Source organism: Wolffia australiana, chromosome 10, assembly GCF_029677425.1.
Source record: "Wolffia australiana isolate 7733 chromosome 10, ASM2967742v1".
Taxonomy (NCBI): domain Eukaryota; kingdom Viridiplantae; phylum Streptophyta; class Magnoliopsida; order Alismatales; family Araceae; genus Wolffia; species Wolffia australiana.
Genome location: NC_135844.1, coordinates 2,894,938 through 2,922,182, shown reverse-complemented (window position 1 = coordinate 2,922,182; position 27,245 = coordinate 2,894,938). Strand labels below are relative to the sequence as shown.

Below are 27,245 nucleotides of genomic sequence, written 5' to 3'. Positions count from 1 at the left end.
TTCTGCTAAGGAGTGAGACTCTTCTTAGTAAACGCGTTGTCATTAATATTTCTTCCCTGGAGTCAACATCAGGCCACCAACACCGAAAACTCTGCGGTATTTGAAGGAGTTCATCCCTCGCTAATCAAAGGACGGAGCGATGGGCTTCTCTGGACGATGCTGGCAGACGGCTCTTACGGCTCTTCTCCTCGTTGCCATCTTCTGCTTCTTCTCAGGTTTCTCTTTCTCTTGCTCTCTCTCTCTCTCTGTATCTCTCTCTCTCTCTCTCTCTCTCTCTCTTTTAGTGTGTCTATCTCTCTTCCCACTCTTCATCTTCTTATCTGTTAAACAATCTATCACTCTTCCTTTCTCTCAGACAATTTGCCTAACCCTCTCTTCCTATCTCTCTCTCTTAAGCTCTCTTTATCTAAGCATCTCTCTTTCTCTCGATCTATAGTCTCATTTCTCTCGCGCGCTATATCTCTCTCTCCCCCATCTCTCGCTCTCACTCGCAGTCTCTTTCGATCTCTCTCGCCCTCTTCGTGCCTCTCAGACAAGCTCTATCTTCCTATCTCTCGTACAGTTTTTCTCACTCTCTCTTAAACTCTCTCTATGTCGGTATCTCTATATCTCTCTTCGATTTGCTCTCTCTCTCGCTATCTCTTTCAATCTTTCTCTGTCAGCCTCGTGGATGTCCATATCTCACCTCTCTCTCTCTCCCTTTTAATCCAGCCTGGGGACGCGGCCAAGTCTCGTGTCAGCAGAAAAAACTTCTCCAAGGGCCGCGTCGCTCTCTATCTCTCTACCTCTCTCTCTATATATATATATCCATCTGTCTCTCTCTCTCTCTACATATATCCATCTACCTGTCTATCTCTCTCTACATATATCCATCTATCTGTCTATCTCTCTCCCTACATATATCCATCTATCTGTCTATCTCACTCTATATATCCATCTATCTGTCTATCTCTCTCTATATATCCATCTATCTGTCTATCTCTCTCCCTACATATAACCATCTATCTCTCTATCTCTCTCTATATATCCATCTATCTGTCTATCTCTCTCTCCCTACATATATCCATCTATCTGTCTATCTCTCTCCCTACATATAACCATCTCTCTATCTCTCTCTATATATACATCTATCTGTCTATCTCTCTCTCCCTACATATATCCATCTATCTGTCTATCTCTCTCCCTACATATAACCATCTCTCTATCTCTCTCTATATATACATCTATCTGTCTATCTCTCTCTCTATATCCATCTATCTGTCTATCTCTCTCTCTTTCTTTTCTTTTTTAATTCGGATTTTCATAAAGATTCATTTTTGCCCAGAACTTTTACATGTGATCTGGTATTAGTACATCTCGTGATCCATCTTTCTTTCAAACTCCTTTGGCCTGGTCCAGTCTTTTGACAAACTTCTCATGTGGTCACCCATCACAAATTGCCGCTACCCCAGCGCACTTAACTTTAGAGTTCTTAACATGTATCATCTATCTATCTTTTATCTATTAATTTATCTACCTTTCTATCTATCTCTCTATGTATCTATCCATCTATCAATTTATCTACCTTTCTATCTATCTCTATATCTATGTATCTTTTTATCTATCCATCTATCAATTTATCTACCTTTCTATCTATCTCTCTATCTATGTATCTTTTTATCTATCCATCTATCAATTTATCTACCTTTCTATCTATCTCTCTATCTATGTATCTTTTTATCTATCCGTCTATCAATTTATCTACCTTTCTATCTATCTCTCTATCTATGTATCTTTTTATCTATCCATCTATCAATTTATCTACCTTTCTATCTATCTCTCTATCTATGTATCTTTTTATCTATCCATCTATCAATTTATCTACCTTTCTATCTATCTCTCTATCTATGTATATTTTTATCTATCTATCTATATTTTTATCTATCTGTCTATCTACCTTTCTATCTATCTATCTATTTATCTATCTATCTATGTATGTATATCTTTATCTGTCTATCTATCTATAAATTTATCTACCTATCTATCTATTTATCTGTCTATCTATCTATCTATCTATCTATCTATCTATCTATCTATCTATCTATCTATCTACCGACCTACCTATCTATGTATCTATCTTTCAATCTATCTATCTCTATATCCATCTTTCTCCTATGTTTTAACACCTTATTATGATATTCTACATGTTCTTCAGCAGTTTTTGAAAAACTCGGTGTGCATGCAGAACAATGTTGGGGGGATGGAAGCAGGGCATTAGGACATAATCCATCAGCGTCCGGTGCTGCAAGTAGAAGAATCCTTAAAAGGCGACCTGCACCATCTCCTCCTCCACCAAAGAAGAATGGGGTGCAAATTTATCTTGCCCCTCTTAACCCACCACCACCACCACCACGGCCACCACCGCCACCACCACAACCACCACCACCACCACGGCCACCACCGCCACCACCACAACCACCACCACCACCACGACTACTGCCGTCACCACCACCACCATCACCACCACGATTACCACCACCGCCATCAACACAATTACCACCACCACCATCACCACCACGATTACCACCATCACCACGATTACCACCACCGCCATCACCACGATTACCACCACCACCATCACGACAATTACCACCACCACCATCACCACCACGATTACCACCATCACCACGATTACCACCACCGCCATCACCACGATTACCACCACCGCCATCACCACGATTACCACCACCACCATCACCACAACTCCCATCACCACCTCCACGATTATCACCACCTCCATCACCACGACTACCACCGTCACTACTATCACCACCAGCACCACCTTTTCCTCCTCCATTGTCTCCTTCACCGCCGCCTGCTTCTCCTTAGCTTTCATCTCTTTGCCTTCACCAGATGAGCTTAGGTTGTAACAATTCACAACGTTAAAATGACTGAATATCCTCCTGGTTAAGCTGTCTCTCATATTTAAGCTTTTTATAGACCATTGTTTACCCATTTAATGGGCTGAAAATTGGAGACTTAGTGGATGAACATGTAAAGTATTATCCAAAACACATTTCCATCATAAAGATGGTTTAATATCCTACTGGTAAAGATGCCTTTCATATTTTTATTTTTTCCCCCACGTCTGTTTACCAATTTAATGTGCTGAAAGTCAGAGAGTTAAAGTAAAATTGATTTCTTGATGTTCCTACTACAAGATGGAGCTTATGTTAGTCGAACATGTAAAGAGCTATTTAATTACTCAGAGATATTTCCATCATAAAATGGTTGAATATCCTGCTGGTCAAGATGCTTATCATATTTGAGCTTTGTTGTCCAAGTCTGTTTACTCATCTATTAAAGCTGGATACTCAGTTGACGACGGGGTCTGAAAGTTACTCAAAAAAAAAATGGAGATCTTAATTGGTTAAATATGTAAAGTACTAACCAAAATAACATTTTTATTGAAAAGATGGTCCAATATCCTGACAGGTCAAGATGCTTATCAAATTTAATTTTTTTATTCAGGATTCATTTCTTGTTTATTGAATTGAAAGTAAGAGACTTAGTTGACCATGTTTCCTCAATATTACCCAAAAAATTGGACATAAAAGTATGATTTTTGATCCTGCTATATCTCTCTTACTCACCAACTCAACTTATACTTGACCTTGATTTCAGAACTGAGTTTCATGGGTACACATACCATAAAATAAAACACATATTGTTACTAATTATATGACGAGGTATAAAGCTGAGATGAGCCGTGCATATTAGTTCTTAACTAATATCGTAAAATATTATCTAATATTTGATGTAGAACTAGACAAAGCTGCAATATATATGTTTTTCTTTTGGTTCATCTAACAAGCCAAAAATCCTCAATCTGAACCACTCACCACATCTTAAAATATGGGCCTTACATAATATGAAAATCATAAAATACAAGAACAATATGTGTTTTATTAACCTTCCAACTTAGTGTTATAGTGTCAAAAAGTCCCATAATTTCCATAACATACTAAGAAAACTAAGTAGATAATTCTAACAGTTAAAAATACTAAATTAGACTTGATTGCATGAGAAATACTTCATTAATCAGTATTTTAATATCTTAAATGTGGTGTTATCACACTTCCAAAATTTGTTCAACTCTGGACCCAAGTTAATGAATACAACTCTACAAAGAGTCAACAGGTTGTTCCTAATATCATGCTGCTGAACAAATTACCTGATTCAAAGTATTATACATGTACCTCATTATCAAAATTTTACAAAAGTGTATACCATAGAATATAAATCATGAAATGTTTGAATTAAATTCAAGACAAAGTTTTGAGGAAGTTTCTGCATACATGCTAGAGTCTAGCTCTCTGTGAAAAAATAGTATTATCCTCAAAGTAATAAACGAAATGAATTTTAGGAGGTGGTGCAAAATTGATAAGATGCACATCTATCATGCATTTATAAGTTATCATCATTTTTATGCATCTGAATTGGTAAAATAATCCATCTTGATCATATTTTACACTTATTCTCATTATTCATGCATAAACACAATGCTTCATAATTATATTTTAATTTAATATAATTGGATAAAAATATTATGCATGAAAATTAAGCCCAAAATTATTCTGGAATTTTCCTTGAGGTATTATAATTTGTCATTGAGTTTCATAATTTTTATTTATTTTGTAAATAGTTATTAGTAGTTGTAACGTATAATTTAAATAGTTGTTATTTAGATCAGTAATATGGGGTTTACTAAACGTTCTTTCCACCTGGAAAGTTGATGGATCAACAAAAAACTTGCGGAATAAAAGTTTTTAGTGAGTAAAAGGCCTTTAATATCCAGATTTTAGCAAGTGCAGTATGCAATAAGCCTTTAAGAACACATAATTTGGGTTGTGAATGATTATGATGGGGTATGAAATATAGTTTTTTCTCAGATGGAAATGTCAGATCCATATATTTCTTCTGAGTTTGATTAATTGTGAGTTGATGCTCTGAGGAGGGATAAATTGATCTTGAATCAAGGGCTTTTTTACAGAATGTAACTGTAGAGAAGTTGAGGTCCAATGTTGATCCATTGGTTTTCTTAGTGGCTTCTAGGTTGATTTTTATTTCATACTTTTACACCAAAAGTCTCCGTCATTACAATGCTTCAGACTTTCTGGAAATTAAAATACCTTTAATTGCCTTTTTCTCTCTGATTTTTTATTATGATATTGTTCTCAGTTCGTCCATAACCCGTAATACCTAATAAAGTTATGTAAGAACAATGATTTAATTCCAATAATACATGTGGATGACCTTGGACTCACCATCGTGTATTGATAATGTGCATTTTAATAAAAAAATACAATGGCAGAAACAGACAAATCATCTTTTGATTGAATTTTTTTTTAAAAAAAAATTGGTAAAAAGAACTTAAATCCAACTCTGAAAAATAAGCAACCATATCATGCATTTCCCAACGCAGTATTCTTAGACACAACAGAAAAATACAGTTTTCTTACCTTTAATGTATTTTACACAATGCTTATTTTAATTTATTTAGATTGATTATAAATATTTGAAATAAATGTAGATCAGCAAACAGGACTCGTCCAGAAATTCACCACTAACAAAATTTCAGATCTAATGATGCAAAATTATGGATATAAGAGGTAAGCTCACCCTTTTATAATTTTATATGTGGCATAAAATGGCATGCATCAAAAGTTTTTTCATTTATTGCCACATTTATTAGGTTATGCGAGGGCCTGGTAAAAGAGGGAGCACATGGCATTAGATAAATACAACTGAAAAATTTCCTTTGAAGAAAAACGTATGAGGATCATGCCAGCGTTATGATATAACTATTCAAATCAAATTGGAGCATTTATTTTGGACATGTAAGTATCAATGTGTTATTGTAATCTCATAGTGAAATGTTTACAAAAATACCCAGTTATATATGAGGTGGAATGAACTCATCATTTACCTATATTTTTAATGATATTCTATGTTTTTTTAGTTTAATGAAAAATCCGTGAAACTTCAGATACATATTTAGTACATGAGGATACATAATATAATTATATCTATGATATAATCATACGAATTGAATTTAAAATTAGGAAATCCAATAACATTCTATTCCATATCATTATTATCAGACGCTTATCACGTCACTCATTTTTTTGCTAAAATATATATTTAAATACAGTTCAATTTGAAAATAAAAATGTTTAATTTCAGAATTAAAAAATATATATAGGTCACAAATTTTGTTCCACTTGTTGGAAACAAGGAACTAAGATAACTGAGATCAAATAGCGGACAAAGAGGGTAGAGATATAAGGGGGATAGATAATGCAGTCAATTCATATTTAAATTAATAAATTTCTTTAGGAGTTGGCTCTAGAATAAGATAAAACGTGATGACCTATACTGTATCATAATTAAATTTCAAATAAATGTTTCACATGATTAACTATTTTCATTTTCAAATTGACTTTTATTTATATATTACTACCATGATTGGTCAAAAAGAGGTGGAGAAAAATATTAGTACCATGATTACTAAGCAGCGACAATAATATAGGACAAGAAAGTATACTATTATAATCTCAAGCCATACTTGAGGATCAAAATTAATACGTACATTATCTTGATTTTTGTGCAGATGAGTATTTCATACATTAATGAATTAAGTCGGTTTAGTTTTTTTTTTATAATTCTACACGTTAATCCCTGTATGTAACCATTGAAAATTTCAGTCTTTAGTGTAAAGTACATTGTCTAATCTCATTTAACCTCCTAAGACAAATAATCTTGTATCTAATGAATTTCTTGATATCGATTAGGTTTTTATGAATTGACTTGGACAAAGAAATAACTGGAAAGGTACAAGGCATAAAAGAAAGACTAATGAGAAAAACTATGATGGTTTGGACTAGCTGCAAGACACCAAACTCAGATGATGAAAGGGCTGCCTAATTGGCAGGGCCAGCACCTAAAGGGCCTATCCATGGGTGTAAAGCAGTAAAATTTGAAGCTAAGAACAACCCTCAAACTGAACAAGTGCTCAGCACCACTATAGTGCAGGGACGTGGACGGGACGGGACGGGATGTGGACGGTTTGGGGCGAAATTCGTCCCGTCCTACGTCCCATGTTAGAGTATGGACGAAGGACGGGACGGTTTTTTGTCTGCGGTCAAAAAAACCGTCCCGTCCAATAATCCCCGGACGAAAATTCATCCCTTCCGGTCCTCCCGTGACGAATTTTCATCCCGGACGAAAAAATACATTATATATATAATAATATATTATAAATTGTCCTCGCCAGGCCACGTGTCAACATCTCAACCGTCGGATGTGAATCCGATGGTTTCCCGTCCAGATTCGTCCGTCCGTCCGGGGACCTCCTGACGGACGATGTTTTCATCCCACAGGGCGAAAACCGTCCCGTCCGGCAGTCCCCCGTACGAATTTTCGTCCTTGCCCCCGGACGGGACGATTTTCGTCCGAGGACGAAAAAACGTCCCGTCGCGTCCCGGCACTATATAATCACCACTACATGCACCGGATGACGGATGACTGATGACTATAAATGCCTCCTCGGCCAGGATACCGTTTTGGCGCGCTGTTCTTCGTGGAGAACGGAGGATCGAGTTCGACGGAGAGGACGATCGAACGAGTGTTCTTCTCGAGATTACGGAGACCGATTCAATCCACACTTTGCGAATGGCTGAGGTATCTGCAAATCGTACTATGCTTTCTATTTTTTTGAAAAGGATTTCAAATTTGGTCTTCAACAAGTTATTTTGGACATTCCAGGGCCCGTCTACCACTCTGGATGACTGCTTGAAGCTCCTGAGGGGAGAGCGCGACGAGCAGAAGCTCGCCGGCCTCCTTCTCGTCACAAAGTTTTTCCAGTCTGATGATCACGCTATGGTTTTAAAGGCCTATGAAGCCGTTGGGAGTCGGTTCCTTGACCGACTTCTGATGACAGGTTTGTTATTCATCTCTGATGAGGTTCGATTTATATTGTAGGGAGAGAAGATCTTCCCCACTTGATTTTAGCTCCGAATGCGTTCTGGTTTGTCAGAAATCAAGATTTTTTCTTCCCCATAGGATTATGGTTGTACTGATGTTCATCGGATTTTTTTCTAATTCATTCTATCTAACCGAAAATCAGTTTTTAAATATGGATTGCATTTACAGTTTTACTTCTCGAAATAGACGTTTCACAATCTTTTTTTGTGATTCTTGATGTCCTCAGGTGTTGGGAAGAGACCTTTGAAAGGTAAAGGAGAGGACCAGGCAGCGTATCTAAGACTCTCTGTTACTGTATTGGCAGCACTTTGCCGTATCCCACAAATAGCATCATCAGTGGATATGATCTCGAAGATTCCCCTTGTATTGGAAGCCCTCTCCGACCTGTAAGTTGCCAATTTTTTCGCGAATGAGGTTATTTTGCATGGATGATGAACCAGCTTGACTTTTTTTTTCGTGCTATCAATGTTCCTTCGAAAAATAGAGTGTTGTTATTATGTGATTTTTTGAACAATTTTTTTAAATATTCCTCTCGTATTGGAAGCACTCTCCGACTTGTATGTGAGCATTTCTTTTCCTGAATGAGGTTTTTTTGCATTGGTGATGAACCAGCTTGACTTTTTTGTGCTAACAACGTGCCTTGGAGAAGTAGCGTGCTGTTTTTTTGGACAATTTTGGTAATTTTCTAGAGCTTCTTCTGTCAACTTGCATCAGTTTAAGAAATTTTCTGGTCTTTACCTATTCCCTTTTTAAGATGGGTATGTCAGAATGATTGGATCCTGGTTGGGATTCTACCTAAATGTTCTCAGAGATGGAACGGACGGAAGTCTTTCCTTGATTTAGGACAGACATAGAGACAGAGAAATGGAGAAGGGAGAGAGAAACGTGATAGGATCCCTGGCCCTCGTTGGGGGCATTCTCATCCTTTGACCATTAAGGGGATCTAGGCCCCTCCCCGTCCATGTTTCCTTTAAATAGCACAGCCCTCCTTCTATGAGGGCAGACTGGAAGTTGTTTCTTAAGTGACTGTTGGTTTTCCCTCCTCTCTCTTCTCTTCTTATACCCATGCTCCGTCTTCCTCTACGATCCCCGTCCTTGTGATCGCCTCTACATCAGCGCGTCTTCAGGCGGCTCATCCCCGGCCAATCCCTACCCCCTCTGCTTGGCCTTTCCCCGACCATTCCTGTTCTTCCCTTCCTCCCGGGGAACCTCTTTCCATCTCTCCCTCTCACTTGTCTTGTACAAATTCTAGTTACAGCATGGAGTCGATACAACCACGACCCAGGATCGTATCAAAACGTTGGTGGTAAGATCGTCACCAAAGATAGGATATGAGAAGGGAACAAGGAGGATGGCATAAAGAACACCTCCGTGGGAGAGAGAATAAGATAGGAGAATGAATAACAACTTCAACATACTTCTGCTTGGCTGCCCTCCTAAAGAGTGGACTGCCCTATTTAAAGGGGAAACATACATGACGCAAAAGACCAAAATGGCTCTGATGAGCTAAATGACCAAAACACCCTTTAAAGTGGGAGTGGGATTTTATCACAAATAACAGAGGCGAGAATTTTTTTCAATTGGTCATTGTTATCCTAGATATCTTTAACTTCTGAATGTACCATCATACCCTTTCTACATGCAGATGAATCAGTTGGTTTGAAATGCCCCATATGACCTGTATGTGTCCAATTTTTTTCTGAATGAGGTTATTTAACATGGATGATCAGACAGATTTAATCAGTCGATTTGCTTGTTCTTAATGCTACCCAGTGCTTGTTGCGAGCAGCCTGTCTTTTTGTGCTAACAACGTGCCTTGGAGAAGTAGAGTATTGTTATTTTGGGCAATTTTGCTAATTTTTAACGGTTATTGCTGTCAACTTACATCAATTTTAATAAGTTTTCTTGCTGTCTGGTTGTTATCTATTCTTTGTCAGAATTAACAGATATGAGAATGTCTCAAAAAATCTGACTTCCGAATTGTTCATTTTATCTTTTACTTCCCAAGGTACCATCATACCCTTTTAACATGATGATTAGATCAGTCAATTTCAAAGAAATTTATTTTTTGTCTTCGATTGAAATTTTTCCATCTCGGGAGCCACGACAGTTATCTGCAGAGTTTAGATCCTTTATGATATTTGATATGGACATTTTTCCAGTAACTAATCTAGTGCGCTTCTGAATGCAGATTAGACCAGGAAATTTGTGAGGAAATCTATGAACTTTTATCATTAATTGCGTCTGCATCAGAGGATGGATTTACAAAATTGTACGAGTCTGGAGTCGTGAAAGTTCTAGCTTCTAATATTTGTATATTGCCTGATGGTAAGTACTATTTCAGCATCTTATAATAATCTCAGTTTTTTATTGCCCTTCTCCATTTTTTGTATTCATTGCATGAGGCAGAACTGTCTTTGGCATTGTTATCTACTTGAAATCCGCCGTATTATTGCGGTTCCTTCTGTGTTAGTTCAGCGGGATAAGTGATAAAAGTGGTATTATTGCGGTTCCTTCTGTGTTAGTTCAGCGGGATCAGTGATAAAAGTGGTTCATTCGTTTTCCTCGTATTTTAGCCAAACTTTTTTTTTTTTGAAAATTTGAACTGTGATCACATGCCCATGCTGTGGTCACCAACGAGGACTTCCCAGGCGGTCACCCATCCTGGTACTGCTCTCACCCAAGTACGCTTAATTTCGGAGTTCTAATGGGATCCAGTACACTAGTGTGCTGATACTAGTGTGTATTTTAGCCAAACTTTAATTGTATTTAGGTCTTTTTACGAGCATAAGTAATTGATGTTGGCCCGTGCAAGAAACGTATGTTTAATGGGTTCTTTGGTTTTAGCAAAAGTCACTGACATCTCTACATTTTAGGAGTAGGGGTATTACTGTAATATCCCTTTCCTAATGTAAGAGCAGGAACCCTACAGTTAATTGAGTTTGGTTTTTTCTTCCGCCACCCTCTGATTCTTCTCTTTCATCTCCTCGATCTTAAATTCGAAACTCCATATTTTGATCATCTCTCTTCCTTGAATATATGAATCATAGCTTCACCGGTTCCGGGTGATCTTCCCTTTTTTTTCTTCAACTTTAGTGCAAAACAGTTGCGCCTGAGGCAAACGACAATGGGCTTAAGTTCTATACTCTCAACTATTGAATTAAATACGTTTTGCATCCATATTTTATGTAGGCTCTAAATCCATGGAAATGGCGATCCAACTCGTGCAACAGATCCTGGGGAAAGTACCTGCTGAGCAGCTATTGACTCAGAATAAAGTGGAGATATCTAAATTGGTGTCGCTTCTGTCCAATATATTTTCATTTAAATTCATGACCTTAGCTTATACCTCAATTTATTTATTTATTTTCAGTTGCCAACAATTGCAAAACAATTTGCTGTGCTACATACTTCTCTCAAGTTTGATGCACTACATGTGCTTGGTACCATTTTATCTTTCAAGGATGCTGTAAGTGAATTTATTTACTCTGCCACGTAGAGTAAATTTTCTTATTCTGAATAATTAGGATTACTGCTATATAATGGATGTTTATATTACCCTTCACATAATTGATGTCTATATTATCTAGCAGGACGTGAAACACAGTTTTTCTAGGTCCTCACAGAGAGAAGTATGGCCGGTTTACGTACTTACTGGTATTTTGGATATCCTGCAGAATCGTGTTGGTGAGTTTACTGCAATGTGGCCAAGTTGGATACATTTTTCCTTGATGCTACCCCTCATTACCCTAAATCCTAAATCCAGAACCCAAAACCCATAAATAGAAAATACATCCGCATTTTTTTTCTTCATTTTTTTCACATACTCTTTTTTTGTAGAACTTTCTGGCTTTTTCTGAAAACAACTAAAAAATTGGAACTATAATTATATTTGAAATATAGAACACGACGTACATATGAGCATGTTGATGAGTTTTGGCTCAATTTTGCAGTGTGTGCTGAAAAACTCAGGGCATTGTCATTGGCTGATGCCATGATGTCCATTTTTGGCGAAGCGTGGTTGTTAGATTACAACCATCAACACCATGATCTAAAGCGATTCTCTGTAGACAAGTAAGATGATCAAATTTTTTTTTCATGCCGAAAATTCGTAATAGCCATTGAACTCCACGTGGAACTCCATTGACTGTAGGTATAGAGAGAAAGATGGAAGATAAACTATAGAACACAGAGAGAGTGAGATTAAGAAGAAAGTTAGGGAATAGGAGATCAATTGCTGAAGAGGAAAGCAGACTCACTTAGAGCCTAGGTTCTCTCCCTGACAAGGATAGGAAATCCAAAGATAAATTTCAAACAATTGTCTATCAAAGCTGAGGTTATTTACTCATATATCAGGACAGGATATTAAAAAGACAAATTGCAGGTCTCTATTATCTAACACATTTTTTAGTTTTTTTGTTTTCTCGATATGATAACGACCCCCAGAACCTATGTTCCCCTACCCTTACATAGAGATAGGAAACACTAATGCAAATTGCAAGCATGTGTCTATCATCTAACGCAAGTTTAATGTTTTCTAAGTGGGGTTAATCACCGATTTCAGGTGATCTTCTCTCTTTTTCTTTTAAAAAAAATATAAAAACCAGGCACATATCTCTATCCTACCCTTATACAGGGATTGGAAACCCTAAGGCAAATTGTAAACAAGCCTTTATTATCTAACACACTGATAAGATCCTTAGGAGGACTTATAGGAAAGAAGGCAAAGGAACTTGCCCGGGCCCATTGGATTGGGCCTGGGTAAATATTGGCTCATGGACCTTCTCTTCTATTTTGGCTGTAAGTACCCTTTAAGGACTATTAACGAAAGAAGTTTTTAGTGGTTTCTCTATCCCCCCGGTTGCATCCTACCAGTAGCGGCCCTACTTCATCCGTCAGGATGACGATCTCACCAAAATTCTTCTTCCCCATCACTCCTCCAATCTCTCTCTGGTAGGGTTCTGATACGATCTGTATCGAATCAGTAAGAAAAAAATCAAGTAATGCAACTTACAGATGTAATGTTGCAATTCCAAAGCCAGATCCTTCTTCAGAATCCCAGTGGACGCCAATCCTCCTGTAGCTAGCTCCTCTTGTTGGTATGAGTGCCCTCAGAAGACCCTTGCCTCATACAGCTGGTCTCTCCAAGATCTCCCACACCCTCCAAGAAGTCTAACCGCCAGCAGATGCCTTTCTTTGAGGTCTCACCTGTTATTTATAGGCATCCTTTATTTCCTTACCACTCCCAGTCAAGACTGGGAGTTCGTGGCCACATCAGCAGGACAAGGGCATCAGGTCCCCTGGTGCCTGTTGACCCGTCAACGTTTTTTATTTGACTCCCCCTTCTTTTTCTTTTCTCATACACTCTAATGGGAACCGTATCAGGTTCCTTCTTGGGATCTTATCACAAACTTATTTTTACTTACTTTTTGTGATGAAAACCAAACTCACTTGGAGCCTAGGTTTCCGGGCTTGTAGGAATATGAAAACCTAAGGCAAATTGCAAACATGTCCTTACCATTTTAAACACTTATTTGGTATCCGACTTAGTCTTACTGTTTTCAGATGCTTGTTGCTTGTTTTGGAGACTACAAGGGTGGAAGTGGCAGTCCATCTCAATGAACTTGCCTTCTTAAAGTACGAATCTGGCAGCAGCTCCTCCGCTGAGCCCATCCACACCAAGCAGGCGAACCTGGCTCTGCTATTTTCTCTGTTGGAGAAGATCATCAAATTAATATGTCATTCATCAGAAAATCAAGGTTTGATTGTGGTTTATCATAATTTGGGAAATAATTTGCCAGTGATTGGAAAATAATCCAGGTAGCCGAGTTGAGGAGAAAACTTTGCTGAGGATGATTGAAGGGCTAAACGAGACGACAGGCCTGGTTTTTGATTTCCTGCAGGACGCATGGGTATTTGAGCTTTATTACATAAGGAAAAAATCCCCACTTGATTTCGTCAGAATATGTGGAAATAAACATACCGCTGCAGGATCATGGAGAAAGGAAAGGTGACGATCTCTTAGCAGCAGTTCGAATTATTGGAAGGTGCACTCTAAATTAATATTTTAATTATTATTAATTTTCATCGAAAAAAATTTATCTGGACCTTTTCTGTTTGTTTTAGATATCTTGCTGAAGCCCCTTCTGCATGCCAAGACAGGATGAGAGAACTTTTAGGATATATTCTTTCAGTAGAAGGTGGAGAGGAGCCCAGGTGCCAGTTTGTTTTTTTTTTCCATTGTTCAATGAGTTTTCTAATGGCATGGTTTTTGCTGATATCAAATAATATATAGGCTAATATTAATTTTTGAATAAAATGCAGCCCTCTTTCTACAATCCAATTCATGCTTCCGATGCTCTGTCAGTGGACGATGGATATTGACGGGTGCAATGCCTTAGCTTCTTTTGGAGGGCATCAACGCGTATGTTTTATTTGGCCGTTCCCTTTTTATCTATTTCACTACCCTTCTCATCTCTCTCTCTCTCTCTCTCTCTCTCTTTCTTTCTCTACCTATCCCGTCCTCTCCCTCTCTTTTTTCCCTCCCTCTTTCTCTTTCTCTCTCTCTCTCCCTTTCTTTTTTCCCTCCCTTTTAGTCTCTTTCTCTCTCTTCCTCTCTTTTTCCTCCCTCTTCCTCTCTCTCTCCCTATCTTTTTTCCCTTCCTTTTATTCTCTTTCTCTCTCTACCTCTCTCTCCCTCTTTCTTTTTCCCACCCTCTACCTCTATTTTCTCTCTCTCTGCACTTGTTCATATTTCGAATGGGGTTTGTAGATTGTCCAAAAGTCTACGAATCTCCTGGGGCAAGGACAGTTAAGATGGAAATTTATTCTGGAAAATTTTAAAATTTTATATTTGTATTTATTATTGTTCTTCTTCTTCTTATGATTATTGTTCTCTCTCTCTCTCTCTTTCTCTCTTCGGCTCATATTCTTCATGGGGTTGATAAATTGTCCAACAACATAAGAACCTTCTAGGAAAAATAATTATGGAGATTAATAACATTGTTGTGCATTTATTTATTATCTTTATATCTATTTTTTTTTTTATAGGTCGCAGAGTTTCTGGCAAGAACAATAACCCATGATCGGAGAAAACAAGACACCGGTGAAGATGATGGGATTGTGCTTTTGGGGTGCGACACCCTTATGAATATTCTCCTGAACGTAAGTTGCCTAATTATTGGAGGAAATAATACTCTAATCTGGGTTTATATATTCCATCTCCTTAAGTAGAATAAATTATCTTTTGCATAGAGGGAGAAAATTAGGCATCATGTTGACGCGTCACACTTTGCCCTTCTGCTGCGTCCTCTTGTGTTGTGGGCAGGTATGTCCTCTTTGGCATTCCTTGGACTTTCTTTTTTGTCGAGGAATTCTTATTTTATTTAATAATTTCCTGCCATGGTGACTTGGCATGGGATTGCAAAATCCATCGCGTTTAATTTCTATTTTTCTCCAAACTTTTATTCAAACATAATTAATGTTTTTTCTTAAAAAAAACATAATTAATGTTTCTCGGCATTGAAAAAGCTTATTTTTCTGATTTTTAGGATAGCCTTAACTTCTGTCCATGAATGCGAGATTTTTGTAAAATTTTCTGATATCCATCCTTGACAAGCTGCAAATGTCAGAAATTTGGATTTAAATAATTTTCTTGCTTATCTTAGAGTGCGAAGCAGACCGATCAATGATGATGATGGCCTCCAGTATCTGCTCGCTGGTCTTTGATCTGACATCAGAGGAGGCCCTCCTTGATGATGGGCACATCGACTCTTCTTTGATCCAACGGCTCTCCTTGCTTTTCTCTAGCAGCTTGCAGGTTCCTCTCTCTCCCTCTGTTGCTCGCAATGTCCACGTCAACTAATCCACATCACTTGTTCAGGTAAAAGTTGATGATGTCAACAACCTGCAGGACCTTGGAGAAATCGTCTCATCAGGTATCTCCTTCTCTCCATTGTGGGTAAACGTAGATGATATTCAGTGACTATGACATGTTCCTCATCTGAGGGACGATGACTAGGAATACTAATACATCGTCCACATCCGCACGTAGAATGAGGGCGATGACTTTGTCGTCGTCCTTGTCATCTGAAAGAGTAAAAATAGAGAAAGTGAGAAGAGGACAGCAACCATACGCGGGCAATGACGAGTGGTCATCATCATCTGAATCTAAAAGAATAGAAATAAAGAAATCGACGAGTGGTTAATGTCATCCGGCAACCACGAGTCGTTGTCATCCCTGTCATATGAAAGACTGAACGTGTGTAAATTGTCGTGTGGTCATCATCATCCATAACCATCGCAGACAAAAGACAAGTAGACTTCATCCCCATCATCCAAATGAGTAAAAATAGAGAAAGTGACAACCATCAAAGGACAATGACAAGTTGTCATAGTCCCTGTCTTCTGAAAGAGTAAAAATAGAGGAAGTGACAGTACGATGACGAATTGTCATCGTCATCCTGCAACCATATGCAGATGATGATGAGTATAGTTCCGGATCGTCCCGGATGTGGACGATGGACGAGACGGGAATTTCGTCTCGTCTGATGTCCAGAGTAAGTTCAGGGACGAAGGAGGGGATGGTTTTTCGTCCAACGATGAAAAAAACCGTTCCATCCAATCATACCGGGACGGATTTTCGTCCCGTCCAGTCCTCTCGGGACAAATTTTTTTCCTGAAATTTGTCCCGGACGAAAAAAACTCATTTTAGATTTTTAATATATTAATGTAGAGTTTTATAAGTTTTTTAAGGGAAATATGGAGGAGAGATAATGCAAATGGACATATGTACCATTAATTCTGAGCGGCGTCAGTTTGCACGCCCGAAAAAATACAGGGACCTTGATGCAAATTGTCATAGTGAGGCCACGTGGCGAGATCTCAACCGTCGGACTGTGAATCCGGCGGTTTTTTGTCCACATCCGTCCGTCCATCGTCCCAGACCTCTGGACGGACAGTTTTTTCGACCCACGGGACAAAAACCTTCCTGTCCGGTGGTCCCTGGGACGAATTTTCATCCCGAAATTCGTCTGCATCCCCGGACGGGACGATTTTTTCGTCCCGGGACGAAAAAATCATCCCGTCTGCATCCCTGAACTATAATGATGAGTCATTATTGCTCTTTTTTCCCCATCAGTGTGAGGACGAGCACTAAACATAGATAATTAGCTGACTCCTTTTTCTTTTGGGGGGGGGGGTTGTTTAAGGTTATCGGCGGTGGAGTGACCGTTTTCCAAAGCTAAAGGGGCTCGTCGAAGACATTAGTACGGGCAGGGCCTCTGTGTAAGTTAACCGGTGAAAGATGCTATCTCTGCCAATGATGCAGTGACGAGTGACGGGCACTCCAACCCAATCTGAACAAAAAGGCAGGGGTCAGCTTGGGTGAGGTTTAACTGCTGATCCGACCTTGACTCTTGTTGGTGCAGAACTATATGTCGATCAGGGGGTTAGTTCTATTCGGGTGGAGTTTGGAAATTTTCACGCCACCAATGGTTTCAAAATAGATTAAATGGAAAATATGTTCTTATAACAGTTTTTCTTGTGTTATAGAAATTTTTACCTCTTCCTTCTAAACTAGCTGCTCGCTCTTGACCCTTCAAGTGACCAAGCAAACAGGTTGGATTCGGTCGGTTCAGACCAAAGTAAGGAATGGGAGTAGCACTCACTCGTTGAAGTCCATCCTGAAACAGGGGGTTTCCTCTCCCTTAATTAATGTGTAGTTCATTTTGTATTTACTTTGTACATAGCCCAAGAGGGGTAGTGTAGGAAAGTTTTTGCAAAAAGTAAATATTGGTTTTATTAGTTCGTGATAATCATTATTAAGATTAAAAATGTGGGAAAATGAAGGCGATCAATAAAACAGAAAAAAAGATAGGGAAAAAGATGATGAGGGAAAGAGTTAATTTAAAAATGAAGGTTATCTTCATCTTTGTTGTATACATATTTCTTCTAAGATATGATTGTTCCTTAGTGCATCTCTCTCTCTCTCCCTCTCCCCCTCACTCCTCTCATTATATTACGTATCAGTTATAACTATTATATGTAGCCACATGCTGTTCTAGGCAAAAATAGCCTTTATGTCTTAATGTCGTATTTCCTGAATTTATTTATTTGTTTCAATATGAGTGGTGTGATTGAGATTTTTTCTTGATTCATTTTGTGTCTCTTTTCTAGTGAACATTTCTCCAGATTATTGACATCGTAGAAGAGCCTGCAAAGCTCAAGCGGCAACTCATAGTAAATCTTTGAGGCCCAAATGATGAGAACACTGTTGCCACCTTGTGAATCCCCATCCTCTAACTTGGCTCTATCGAAATCTGGTCTCCCTAAATATCAATTAAAAGTCACCGCCCTCGTTCTCTCACCATCAATGGTGCCACATCTCAACATATCGGCTTTATCAAGATTTCTTTCTACTCTGACTCTGCACATAAACCACCTTCACTCTTGATGCCAGATGATGGGCCATGTCTTGGTTTCCATGGTTATCACTGCAGAGAAGGTCTCTACTAACATCACTGTTGGCATTAGAAGGAGAGCCACCATATTGCGCTCCATCGCAATCATTGTACAAAATTTCTCCACTATCAACACTGTCTTTGTCTGCCTGTGACGCACAAATCTTGGTGCCTTTGTGGGTGAAATGGAAGATTAACAGTCTGCTCCTGGAAGCTGATACCCTAAATATTTGTAGAGCTCTTACAGATATTGGGCAACTAGGTGCGCTTCTTACCCCCCTTACAACTTGGGCCAACTCTACTACTTTGTGCTTTGGTTGGTCAACTCAGTATTGGAAATATATGTGGTATGTAAGCCAACCCCACATTCCACATCTTATTTTATATAAATATTTTAAACATGTGCTCGAAACATTTCTATTTGAATGATACTCAAGAAGGACATCAAAATATTCAGATAGAATAGCCATGTCTAGTCCCACTCATATGATGGATATGACTGATACGTAGCCATTATGATGATGACATTAAGAATAGTAGGTGCTCTTTAGGGAAAGAGTTCATTGAATTGATCCGTTGGAATCCCTGAATGGTATTATACCTATCGTCAATCAGGTTGATTCGTGTGACGGTTGTGTAAGTGGTCTTTAGACCAGAGACATCAAAGCTGCCTTATAGATGGATGGTTATTGACAAACCCTAGAGAGTTTGGAGGAGAAGAAGGGTCGATGGAGGTTGAGAAATGAGAGAATAGATTGACATAAGGAAGTAAGTGGCTTACATTAGGGTATTTATACCCTATGAGTGAGAGGAAATAAGAGCTCCTAAAGGGCTTATAGAATAGGGCCCAAGAGGAGGATAAGCACTTAACTAACACCCCCCCGCAAGCGAAGTATGGATGTCGTCCATATTGAGCTTGGATACAACTGCGTTGAAGCAGCGGCCGGGACAGTCCCTTGGTGAGGACATCCGCTGCCTGGTCAGCAGAGGAGACGTATTCGAGGTCGAAGAGCCCCTCGTCCATACGTTCCTTGAAGAAATAGCGGTTGCGCTCCATGTGCTTGATGCGCCCTTGCTGTCCGGGGTTCTTGGCTAAGGCGATAGTGGATTTGTTGTCACAGAAGAAGTGGATTGGTCCCACATACTTCACGTGAAGATCGGCGAGGATGTTGTGGATCCACTGTCCCTCGGCTGCCCCATCAGCAAGAGCACGAAATTCGGCCTCGGCACTGGAGCGGGACACCTTGTCCTGCTTGCTACTTTTCCAGCTGACGAGGCTGCCAAGAACGAACGTGCAGTACCCCGTGGTAGACCGACAATCCACAACGGAGCCAGCAAAATCGGCATCGGTGTACACCTTCACCGTCTTGTCCGAGCTATGAGGAAGAGGAGTCCCTTGCCGGGCAGCCCTTGAGATCTGAAAGTACCGGTGGGCGGCTTGACTGTGGATCTCCCTCGGTGAGTGCATGAACTGACTGAGCAGGTTGACCGCAAATGCAATGTCGGGCCGAGTGTGAGTCAGGTAGAGGAGTTTGCCCACCAACTGCTGATAGCGGTGAGCATTCGTCAAAGGAGAGTCCTCGCCCTTGCCCAACTTGACGTTGGGGTCGATAGGAGTGCTCACGGGCGCACACCCGGTCATCCTGTCAAAGTCAGCAAGTCGACGGCGTACTTCTGCTGTGAAACAAAGAGGCCCGTGAGGAGTACGCCACCTCAAGGCCGAGGAAATATCGGAGAAGGCCAAGGGCCTTGATCTCAAATTCCTTGGCCAGGGCGGTGCTAAGACGAACGGCTTCAGCAGCATCTGATCCCGTGATGAGGATGTCGTCGACATACACAGCAAGGATGGAGATCCCGGTCGGACGGTGGCGGAAGAACAAAGTGGCATCTCCGTTGCTCTGAGTGTACCCTTCGGCTTTCAGAACAGCGGAGAACCGGCCGAACCACATGCGCGGAGACTGCTTTAGTCCATAAAGGGACTTCGCGCAGGCAGACGTGGCCAGGGGGGCCGAGAGAGTAACCCGGGGGCTGCTGCATGTACACCTCCTCCGTCAAGTCGCCATGCAAGAAGGCGTTCTTGACGTCGAACTGTCGGATAGCCCACCGGAAGTGAGCCGCGAGGGCCAGGAGGAGGCGAACGGTCTCCATCTTCGCCACAGGGGAGAACGTCTCGAAGTAGTCCACTCCGTAAGATTGGGTGAACCCGCGAGCCACAAGTCGAGACTTGTAGCGCTCAAGGGTGCCATCCGCATGATGCTTCTTGGTGTGGACCCACTTGCAATCCACCGCCCGCTTGCCAAGAGGGAGGGGGACGATGTTCCAAGTGCGGTTTCGGAGTAGGGACTGCATCTCCTCGTCCATCGCCGCTTTCCAATGAGGAGAAGCGATAGCATCGGCTAAGCGGCGAGGGATGGGATCCGACTCGATGCGAGCAAGAAACAGCCGGTAGGGAGTACTCAGCCGGTCGAAGGAAAGAAAATGCGAAAGAGGATAACGGGGCGTCTGAGTGCACTGACGAACCCCTTTCCGGAGGGCAATGGGCCATCCCAACTGGTCGTCATCGTCGAGAGAGGTTGAGGATGGCTCGGCCAATGGAAGATGAGCGGAAGCAGTGGGGGAGGGGGAGTCCTCGGGAGGAGGACGAGAAACCTCCACGGGAGAATCAGATAACGGAGCAGGGGAAGAAGACGCGTCATGGGAGGGAAGGAAAGGGTCATCAAGGGGAGGAGGCGCAACGGGAAGCGAGGAGGATGACTCGAGAGGGGACTGATCGGAGGAAGGAGGAAGAGGAGGAGCATGCCGGATGGCGGGAAGCAAAGATGGGGAGGACAGCACGTCCAAAGGCCTCGGGGTCACCACGGAGAAGAATCAAAGGGAGAGGGATCATGGAATGAGGAAGAAGATGCGGGAGCGGTGGGCTCCAAGAAAGGAACGGGCCCCAAGTGGGGAGCCGAGGGGGCCGCATCCAACGGGAGGCGGGATGAGGAAGAGTGGTCCCCAAAATAGGGTTCATGCTCGGCAAAGGTGACATTTGCCGAGATGAAGTATCGCCGAGACGGCGGATGGTAGCACCGATACCCCTTCTGAAGAGAGGAGTACCCAACGAAGACGCACCGAACAGCACGAGCGTCAAGCTTTGTCCGGCCCGGAGACGTGTCGTGGACATATGCCGTGCAGCCGAATATCCGTGGCAAGAGACCCGTCCGCAGGCACGTGTCGGGGAAGGCCGCGCTCATCCGGTCCAGGGGGGTAGAGAACGCCAACAGCTGGGTGGGAATGCGATTGACGAGATGGGTGCTCGTCAGGACGGCATCACCCCAATACGCCATGGGGCCTTAGCGTCGATAAGGGCGTCGGGCGTCCGAGCTGACATAGCCGATGCGACGTTCGGCTAGTCCGTTCTGCTCCGGGGTGGCAGGGCATGAAGATTCGTGGAGGATCCCCCGGGCGGCGAAGAAGGCGTCGAGGTCGTTGTTGAAGAAGTCGCGGGCATTATCCGAGCGAAACCGCTGGATACCCCGACCAAACTGCGTCGCCACCATCGCACAAAAATGACGGACATTCTGCGCAACTTCCGACTTCGCGGTGAGGAGGTAGACCCACGTATAGCGAGTTGCCTCGTCCACAAGTAGAAGGAAGTACAGATGACCTTTCAAGCTAGGTTTCGGGCAGGTCCCCACACGTCGCTATGCACCGGAACAGCGGGACAGATGTGTGAGCCGAGGGCGGAGTGAAGGAAGAACGGCGATGCTTCGCCAACTGACAAGCGTCACACACCAAGGTCTTAAGGTCCAAGCCAGAACATAATTCAGGAAAGACGGTGAAGAGTCGCAAAGGCGGGTGGCCCAGGCCGCTGGTGCGTCATCAGGAGTCGGCCCCACCGCTGCTCGGCCCCGTCCGAAGTGGCGGTGCACGCGGCACTGCGACCGTCCCCATCATCCAGCAACAGCAGCCCGTTCTCCCGCCTAATCCGTGTAGTCCGGCCGACCTTGTCGACAGAAACATGCCGTCAGGTTGGAGATGAAATGAGCACTGGACGGCATCAACAAGGCGTTGTGGTGACAGAAGTACAGCCCGCAGGTCGGGAGCGTGGAGGACGTTGCGGACCACACCAAGGCCGTCCACATAGACTGCCCGATTCCAGCCACGCGTGAGTCGTCCACCCCGGCCGTGAGAACAGTCGTGCACCACTATGCCGGACGTGAGACGAACCGAGTGTTGAGGGGTCATGTGCTCAGTGGCCCCGAGTCAAGCACCCAAGTCGTGTCCGTCGACCGGCGAGTGAGATGCCGTATGGCCGCAATACCAAGTGTCGGCAGGGGAGGAGACGCGCAAATGTGCCGAAGTAGGCGGTCGAAGAAGGCTGCATGGCGGCCACCTGATCACGGAGCGGGCAAGCTCGGCTTGGATGCTGTCCAGAGCCGTGGTAGGCGTGCTCGGGGCGGGAAGATTCAGATTGGGCCAACATGGCCTTGCTGTCCGCCTCTTTCTTCTTTCGCCAGTCGTTGAGGCGTTTAGTGCACTTGTTTTTCCAGTGGCCCGGCTTCCCGCAATAGGTGCAGGCGGGTGTTTTTGCAGAGGCGGGCAGCGGCTGCGGAGTCGATAAGAGGGCCGAGGACTGCCCAGCAGCGGCAGCAGGTGCTGCCAGAAGCGCAGAGGACTCAGCCGGGTCGGAGGTGGGAGTCCCATGGAGAAGGAGATGACTCTCTTCCTCCTGGAGCTCCTGAACCAACGTCTCGAGATCCGGAGGCCATCTTTGTTGTGCAGGGCCCGGCGGCGAATGGCCTCATATTCCCGGTTTAGGCCGTTGAGAAACCCCATGATGCGCAGGATAAGCATGTTCTGATAGGTCTTGCACTTGGGGTCGTCCGTTGGCAGGTAGTGGTCCACTTCATCCCACGCCTTCTTGTGTGCGGGAGCATAGTCGGAGATCGACAGAGCCTGTTTCAGGTTGGAAGCTTGAGCAGCGAGGGCGTAGATGCGCCACCAATCATTCTCCGCCCGCCAAAATTTCGTGGCTTGGTCCCAAAACCCTTTGACCGTTTTCTGATGGGGAAAGCGGTCGCGGAAATCGGGGGCCAATGTGAACGTGGACAGCCACCCAAGGATGAACTGCTCCTCGGCGTCCCAAGCCGCATAGTGAGGGTGATCGGCGGTCAAGGGATGCTCGGTGCAGTGCTTGTACAGTTGACGGGATTTGAGGTGGTCTCGATGAAGCGAGACCACTGCAGAAGATTCGGGCCGCGGAGAAGAGTTGATTCCGGGACCAGAGGCAACGGATGAGTGATCTTGTAGGAGAGCGGCTTCTCCGCAAAGTCGGTCTGTGTAAGGCATGGTCTCTATGTCGGCTCTCTCGCGGCTGACGCTGCGGCTGGCTGTGCTGGCTGGCCTGGCGGCTGGCTGCGCGGCTGGCTGCGGCTGCGCTGGCTGGCCGCAGCTGCGGCTGACTGGCGCGCTGGCGGCTGGCTGTGCGGCTGGCTGTGCGGCTGGCTGGGCGGCGGGCTGGCTGCGCGGCTGGCGCTGCGCTGCGGCTGCGCGGCTGGCTGTGCGGCGCCTGGCTGCTGCGCTGCTGGCTGGTGGCGGCTGGCTGCGGCGGCTGGCTGCTGCGCGGCTGTGCTGGCTGCGGCGGGCTGCGCGGCGGCTTGCTGCTGTGCGACTGGCTGGTCGCGCGGCGGCTTGCTGCTGCGCGGCTTGCTGTCGCGGCTGGCGGTCGCGGCGGCTGGCTGCTGCGCTGCTGGCTGGTCGCGGCGGCTGGCTGTCTTGGCGGCTGGTCGCGCTGGCTGGTCGCGCGGCTGGCTGGTCGCGCTGGCTGGTCGCGGCTGGCTGGTCGCGCTGGCTGGTCGCGCGGCTGGCTGGTCGCGCGGCTGGCTGGTCGCGGCGGCTGGCTGTGCGCGGCGGCTGGTCGCGCGGCTGGCTGCTGCGCTGCTGGGGGGTCGCGCGGCGGCTGGCTGTGCGCGGCTGGTCGCGCGGCTGGCTGCTGCGCTGCTGGCTGGTCGCGCGCGGCTGGCTGTGCGCGCGGCTGGTCGCGCGGCTGGCTGGTCGCGCGGCTTGCTGCCGCGCTGTGCTGGCTGCTGCGCGGGCGGCGCGACGGCTTGCTGCTGTGCGACGGGCTGGTCGGCTGGTCGGCTGGTCGGCTGGTCGGCTGCTGTGCTGGCTGCGGAGCGGGCTGCGCGGCAGCTTGCTGTTGCGCGGCTTGCTGCTGTGCGGCTGGCTGTGAGGAGGGAGGGAGGGTGAGATCAAGGGATCTCAAACCCTAAAGGGTGATGTCAAACCCTAGAGAGGAGAGGGAAGATCAGGAGCCCTAGAGCTCTGATACCATGACAAACCCTAGAGAGTTTGGAGGAGAAGAAGGGTCGATGGAGGTTGAGAAATGAGAGACTAGATTGACATAAGGAAGTAAGTGGCTTACATTAGGGTATTTATACCCTATGAGTGAGAGGAAATAAGAGCTCCTAAAGGGCTTATAGAATAGGGCCCAAGAGGAGGATAAGCACTTAACTAACAGTTATGTCTTGTCTATGACTTATAAGTCTCTAATCATGACATTCCTAACTGTCCTAGTTTGGATGCAACAGCAAGTCTACAAAAGTGATTCTGTAGTCAGAATGGGATCATACGTCCCTAGTATTAAAGGAAATTAAATCCCAAGAAAGATGATGAAATTAAATCCCAAGGCAGGGTCATCGAAATATTGGAGAAAGTTTTCATCAACGATTTCACCACACATCAATACTTACTTGGATGACCGATTAGGGTTTCATGATTAATTTTACCTTAAGTAATTGGGGACTCTTGTACATATGGATGATTATACATACATGATATACAAAGATGGTAAAATTTTAATCAAAGATTTGACATACTCCTTTGTTTCATCTAGGACACATGTTGTAACTTGGCATCCCATGGGTGGGCGACTCAAACAATTGATTGAGTTAAATCAATCCTTGAATAATTAATCTATACACGATATAGTCAAATAATAAGGTCAGCATAATAAAGGTTATTAGGTCATTGAGGTTATTAACTGGAGTGATATATGGGCCTAAAGGGCCAATACACTAAAGGTTTTTGGATGTTGGTGAATATACTCAAAGTTTTAAGACTTTTATTCATTTTTTCCAAGGCTGGGGAGTTTTATGAAAATATCCCTAAATAATACAAATATAAGGGTCACCCTCATTTCATAACAACGCGATATAGTTAGAGTGCCCCCTTTTGTTCTCTTCGTATTCCCAAGACTGCTTTTGGTGAGACTAGATGTACAGGAAATATGATTTACAACATCACAGTACACGAAAATATGAGGATATCCAACGCTTTGAAAATCACATGGATATGTCTAGAGGCCGGACATATAAATGGCTTGAAGATGCTCATTTGGGGAACTAGGAAATCATATGTTAATGGTTTTTAGATCTACCTTAAATTTGATGATCTTCTGTGCAACCATGTTTAGATCATGTCAATTGAGGCCCAAAATTCCCAATGCCTTCTCTGGTAGAACAAGGGAAAGTGTGGATGACTCTTTCTGAGGTTTCGCAGAGTTGGAGGAGGAATGTGACAACTCTGAACTATCTTGACGCTATTAGAGAAGATCAAGAGGCATTAAGTACACGTGAGAATTTCTCTAGGATGGAAGAGAAGAGTAAGGGAAGCACACCAAGGTTAGGGGTGACGGTTGGCGCCCCATCCTTGCTCTTTGAATCAGGTAAATATAACTAAATAGTTTAAACCCTGGTATCTGTATTTATATTGTTGGAATTAGCATTAGGAATAGAGTTTTCATTCACATTTCTTAGAACAGACTCACTGATGTGTCTCATCAAACGCCTTCAGACTCATCTGAATTTTCATCATTTTTTTCTTATCTTAAATCAAATTTCTATTTGAAAAAATACCAAAAATAACTACTCCATATCCTTTTGATCTATAATAGACCAACTCATCTTTGTAAAAAGGCACCATTGTATTTTGTCCTTAATTATGATTAACAATGTGATTTTCTCATTCATAATCTCATTGGGTCTGTTCTTGCATTCCAAGAGTGAAGGATTTAAGGAATGATGTTTTGATCAAGACTCATCAAGATAAAGCACTACTCAAACTATTGGACACACAAAGAGGAGCTTAGTGTGATCTTTATCTTTTTTAAACTCACGTCTTCATCCAATTTCCTCAATTATCAGCGTAAAAGATAGCCTAGGTTTCCCCTTTTCTGCACACTAAGACCAACTCCACCTCTGGTCAACACGTATCTGCCTCCATTCTTTCAAAAGAAAAAACACGTATCTGCCTCCATCTCCATCACCATCGGCAACAAAAAATCCAAATCACTCGCCCACTTTAGCACTTATCGTCTTAGAATTATTTTGAGCTAATTTTTAATAGTTCCTTTTATTAAATTATATTTTATTATTTTAAAAATTATTTTAATTCCAAAAACATAGATATTTAACTTAAAATTAACTCTATGTTCATAAGGAGAGTAATCAATATATTTTTTATAAATCATAAGTGTTAAACGATGTTATTTAACCTTCCCACAAATTGAATCTTAAATTATGGTTCATAAATGAATCTTAGAACCTTCCCACGAATTGCTCAAGAGGCCGTCAGTCAGGCACAGTGGGAACATGAATGGATGCTGAAATGGTCACTCTTCATGCCAATCACACTTCAGACATGGTTAATCTGCTGTTTATGCTAATGACATCATAACTACATGGAATACCTATTTTGGAATTAGTATAGTAGATG

At 42.9% G+C, this 27,245-nt stretch overlaps 1 protein-coding gene and 1 pseudogene across 2 annotated transcripts; one reads left to right on the top strand and one right to left on the bottom strand.

Moving 5' to 3' along the window:
- Positions 1-7,577: 7,577 nt before the first annotated feature.
- LOC144708689 (neurochondrin family protein) lies at positions 7,578-17,601 on the top strand. Of its 2 annotated transcripts, none has more exons than XM_078582109.1 (18): positions 7,578-7,722; positions 7,807-7,981; positions 8,252-8,411; positions 10,217-10,353; positions 11,218-11,321; positions 11,399-11,494; positions 11,619-11,712; positions 11,979-12,099; positions 13,591-13,784; positions 13,846-13,937; positions 14,017-14,072; positions 14,152-14,241; positions 14,350-14,449; positions 15,076-15,189; positions 15,280-15,352; positions 15,693-15,844; positions 15,908-15,962; positions 17,235-17,601. In XM_078582109.1, exons 1-18 carry the CDS (start codon positions 7,714-7,716, stop codon positions 17,312-17,314), a joined length of 1,902 nt encoding a protein of 633 aa, XP_078438235.1. In that variant the 5' UTR covers positions 7,578-7,713; the 3' UTR covers positions 17,315-17,601. The 2 variants fall into 2 exon arrangements, with proteins under 2 accessions (XP_078438235.1, XP_078438234.1); XM_078582108.1 differs by having other exon boundaries at positions 11,616-11,712.
- LOC144708972 (5S ribosomal RNA) lies at positions 10,651-10,772 on the bottom strand (annotated as a pseudogene).
- Positions 17,602-27,245: the final 9,644 nt, after the last annotated feature.

What these genes read in the sequence shown, in the direction of transcription:
- LOC144708689 (XM_078582108.1), top strand. An exon ending in TTTTATCTTTCAAGGATGCT is followed by an intron (nt 11,495 to 11,615) that starts GTAAGTGAATTT and finishes TATATTATCTAG; the next exon opens with CAGGACGTGAAACACAGTTT. An exon ending in TATCCTGCAGAATCGTGTTG is followed by an intron (nt 11,713 to 11,978) that starts GTGAGTTTACTG and finishes TCAATTTTGCAG; the next exon opens with TGTGTGCTGAAAAACTCAGG.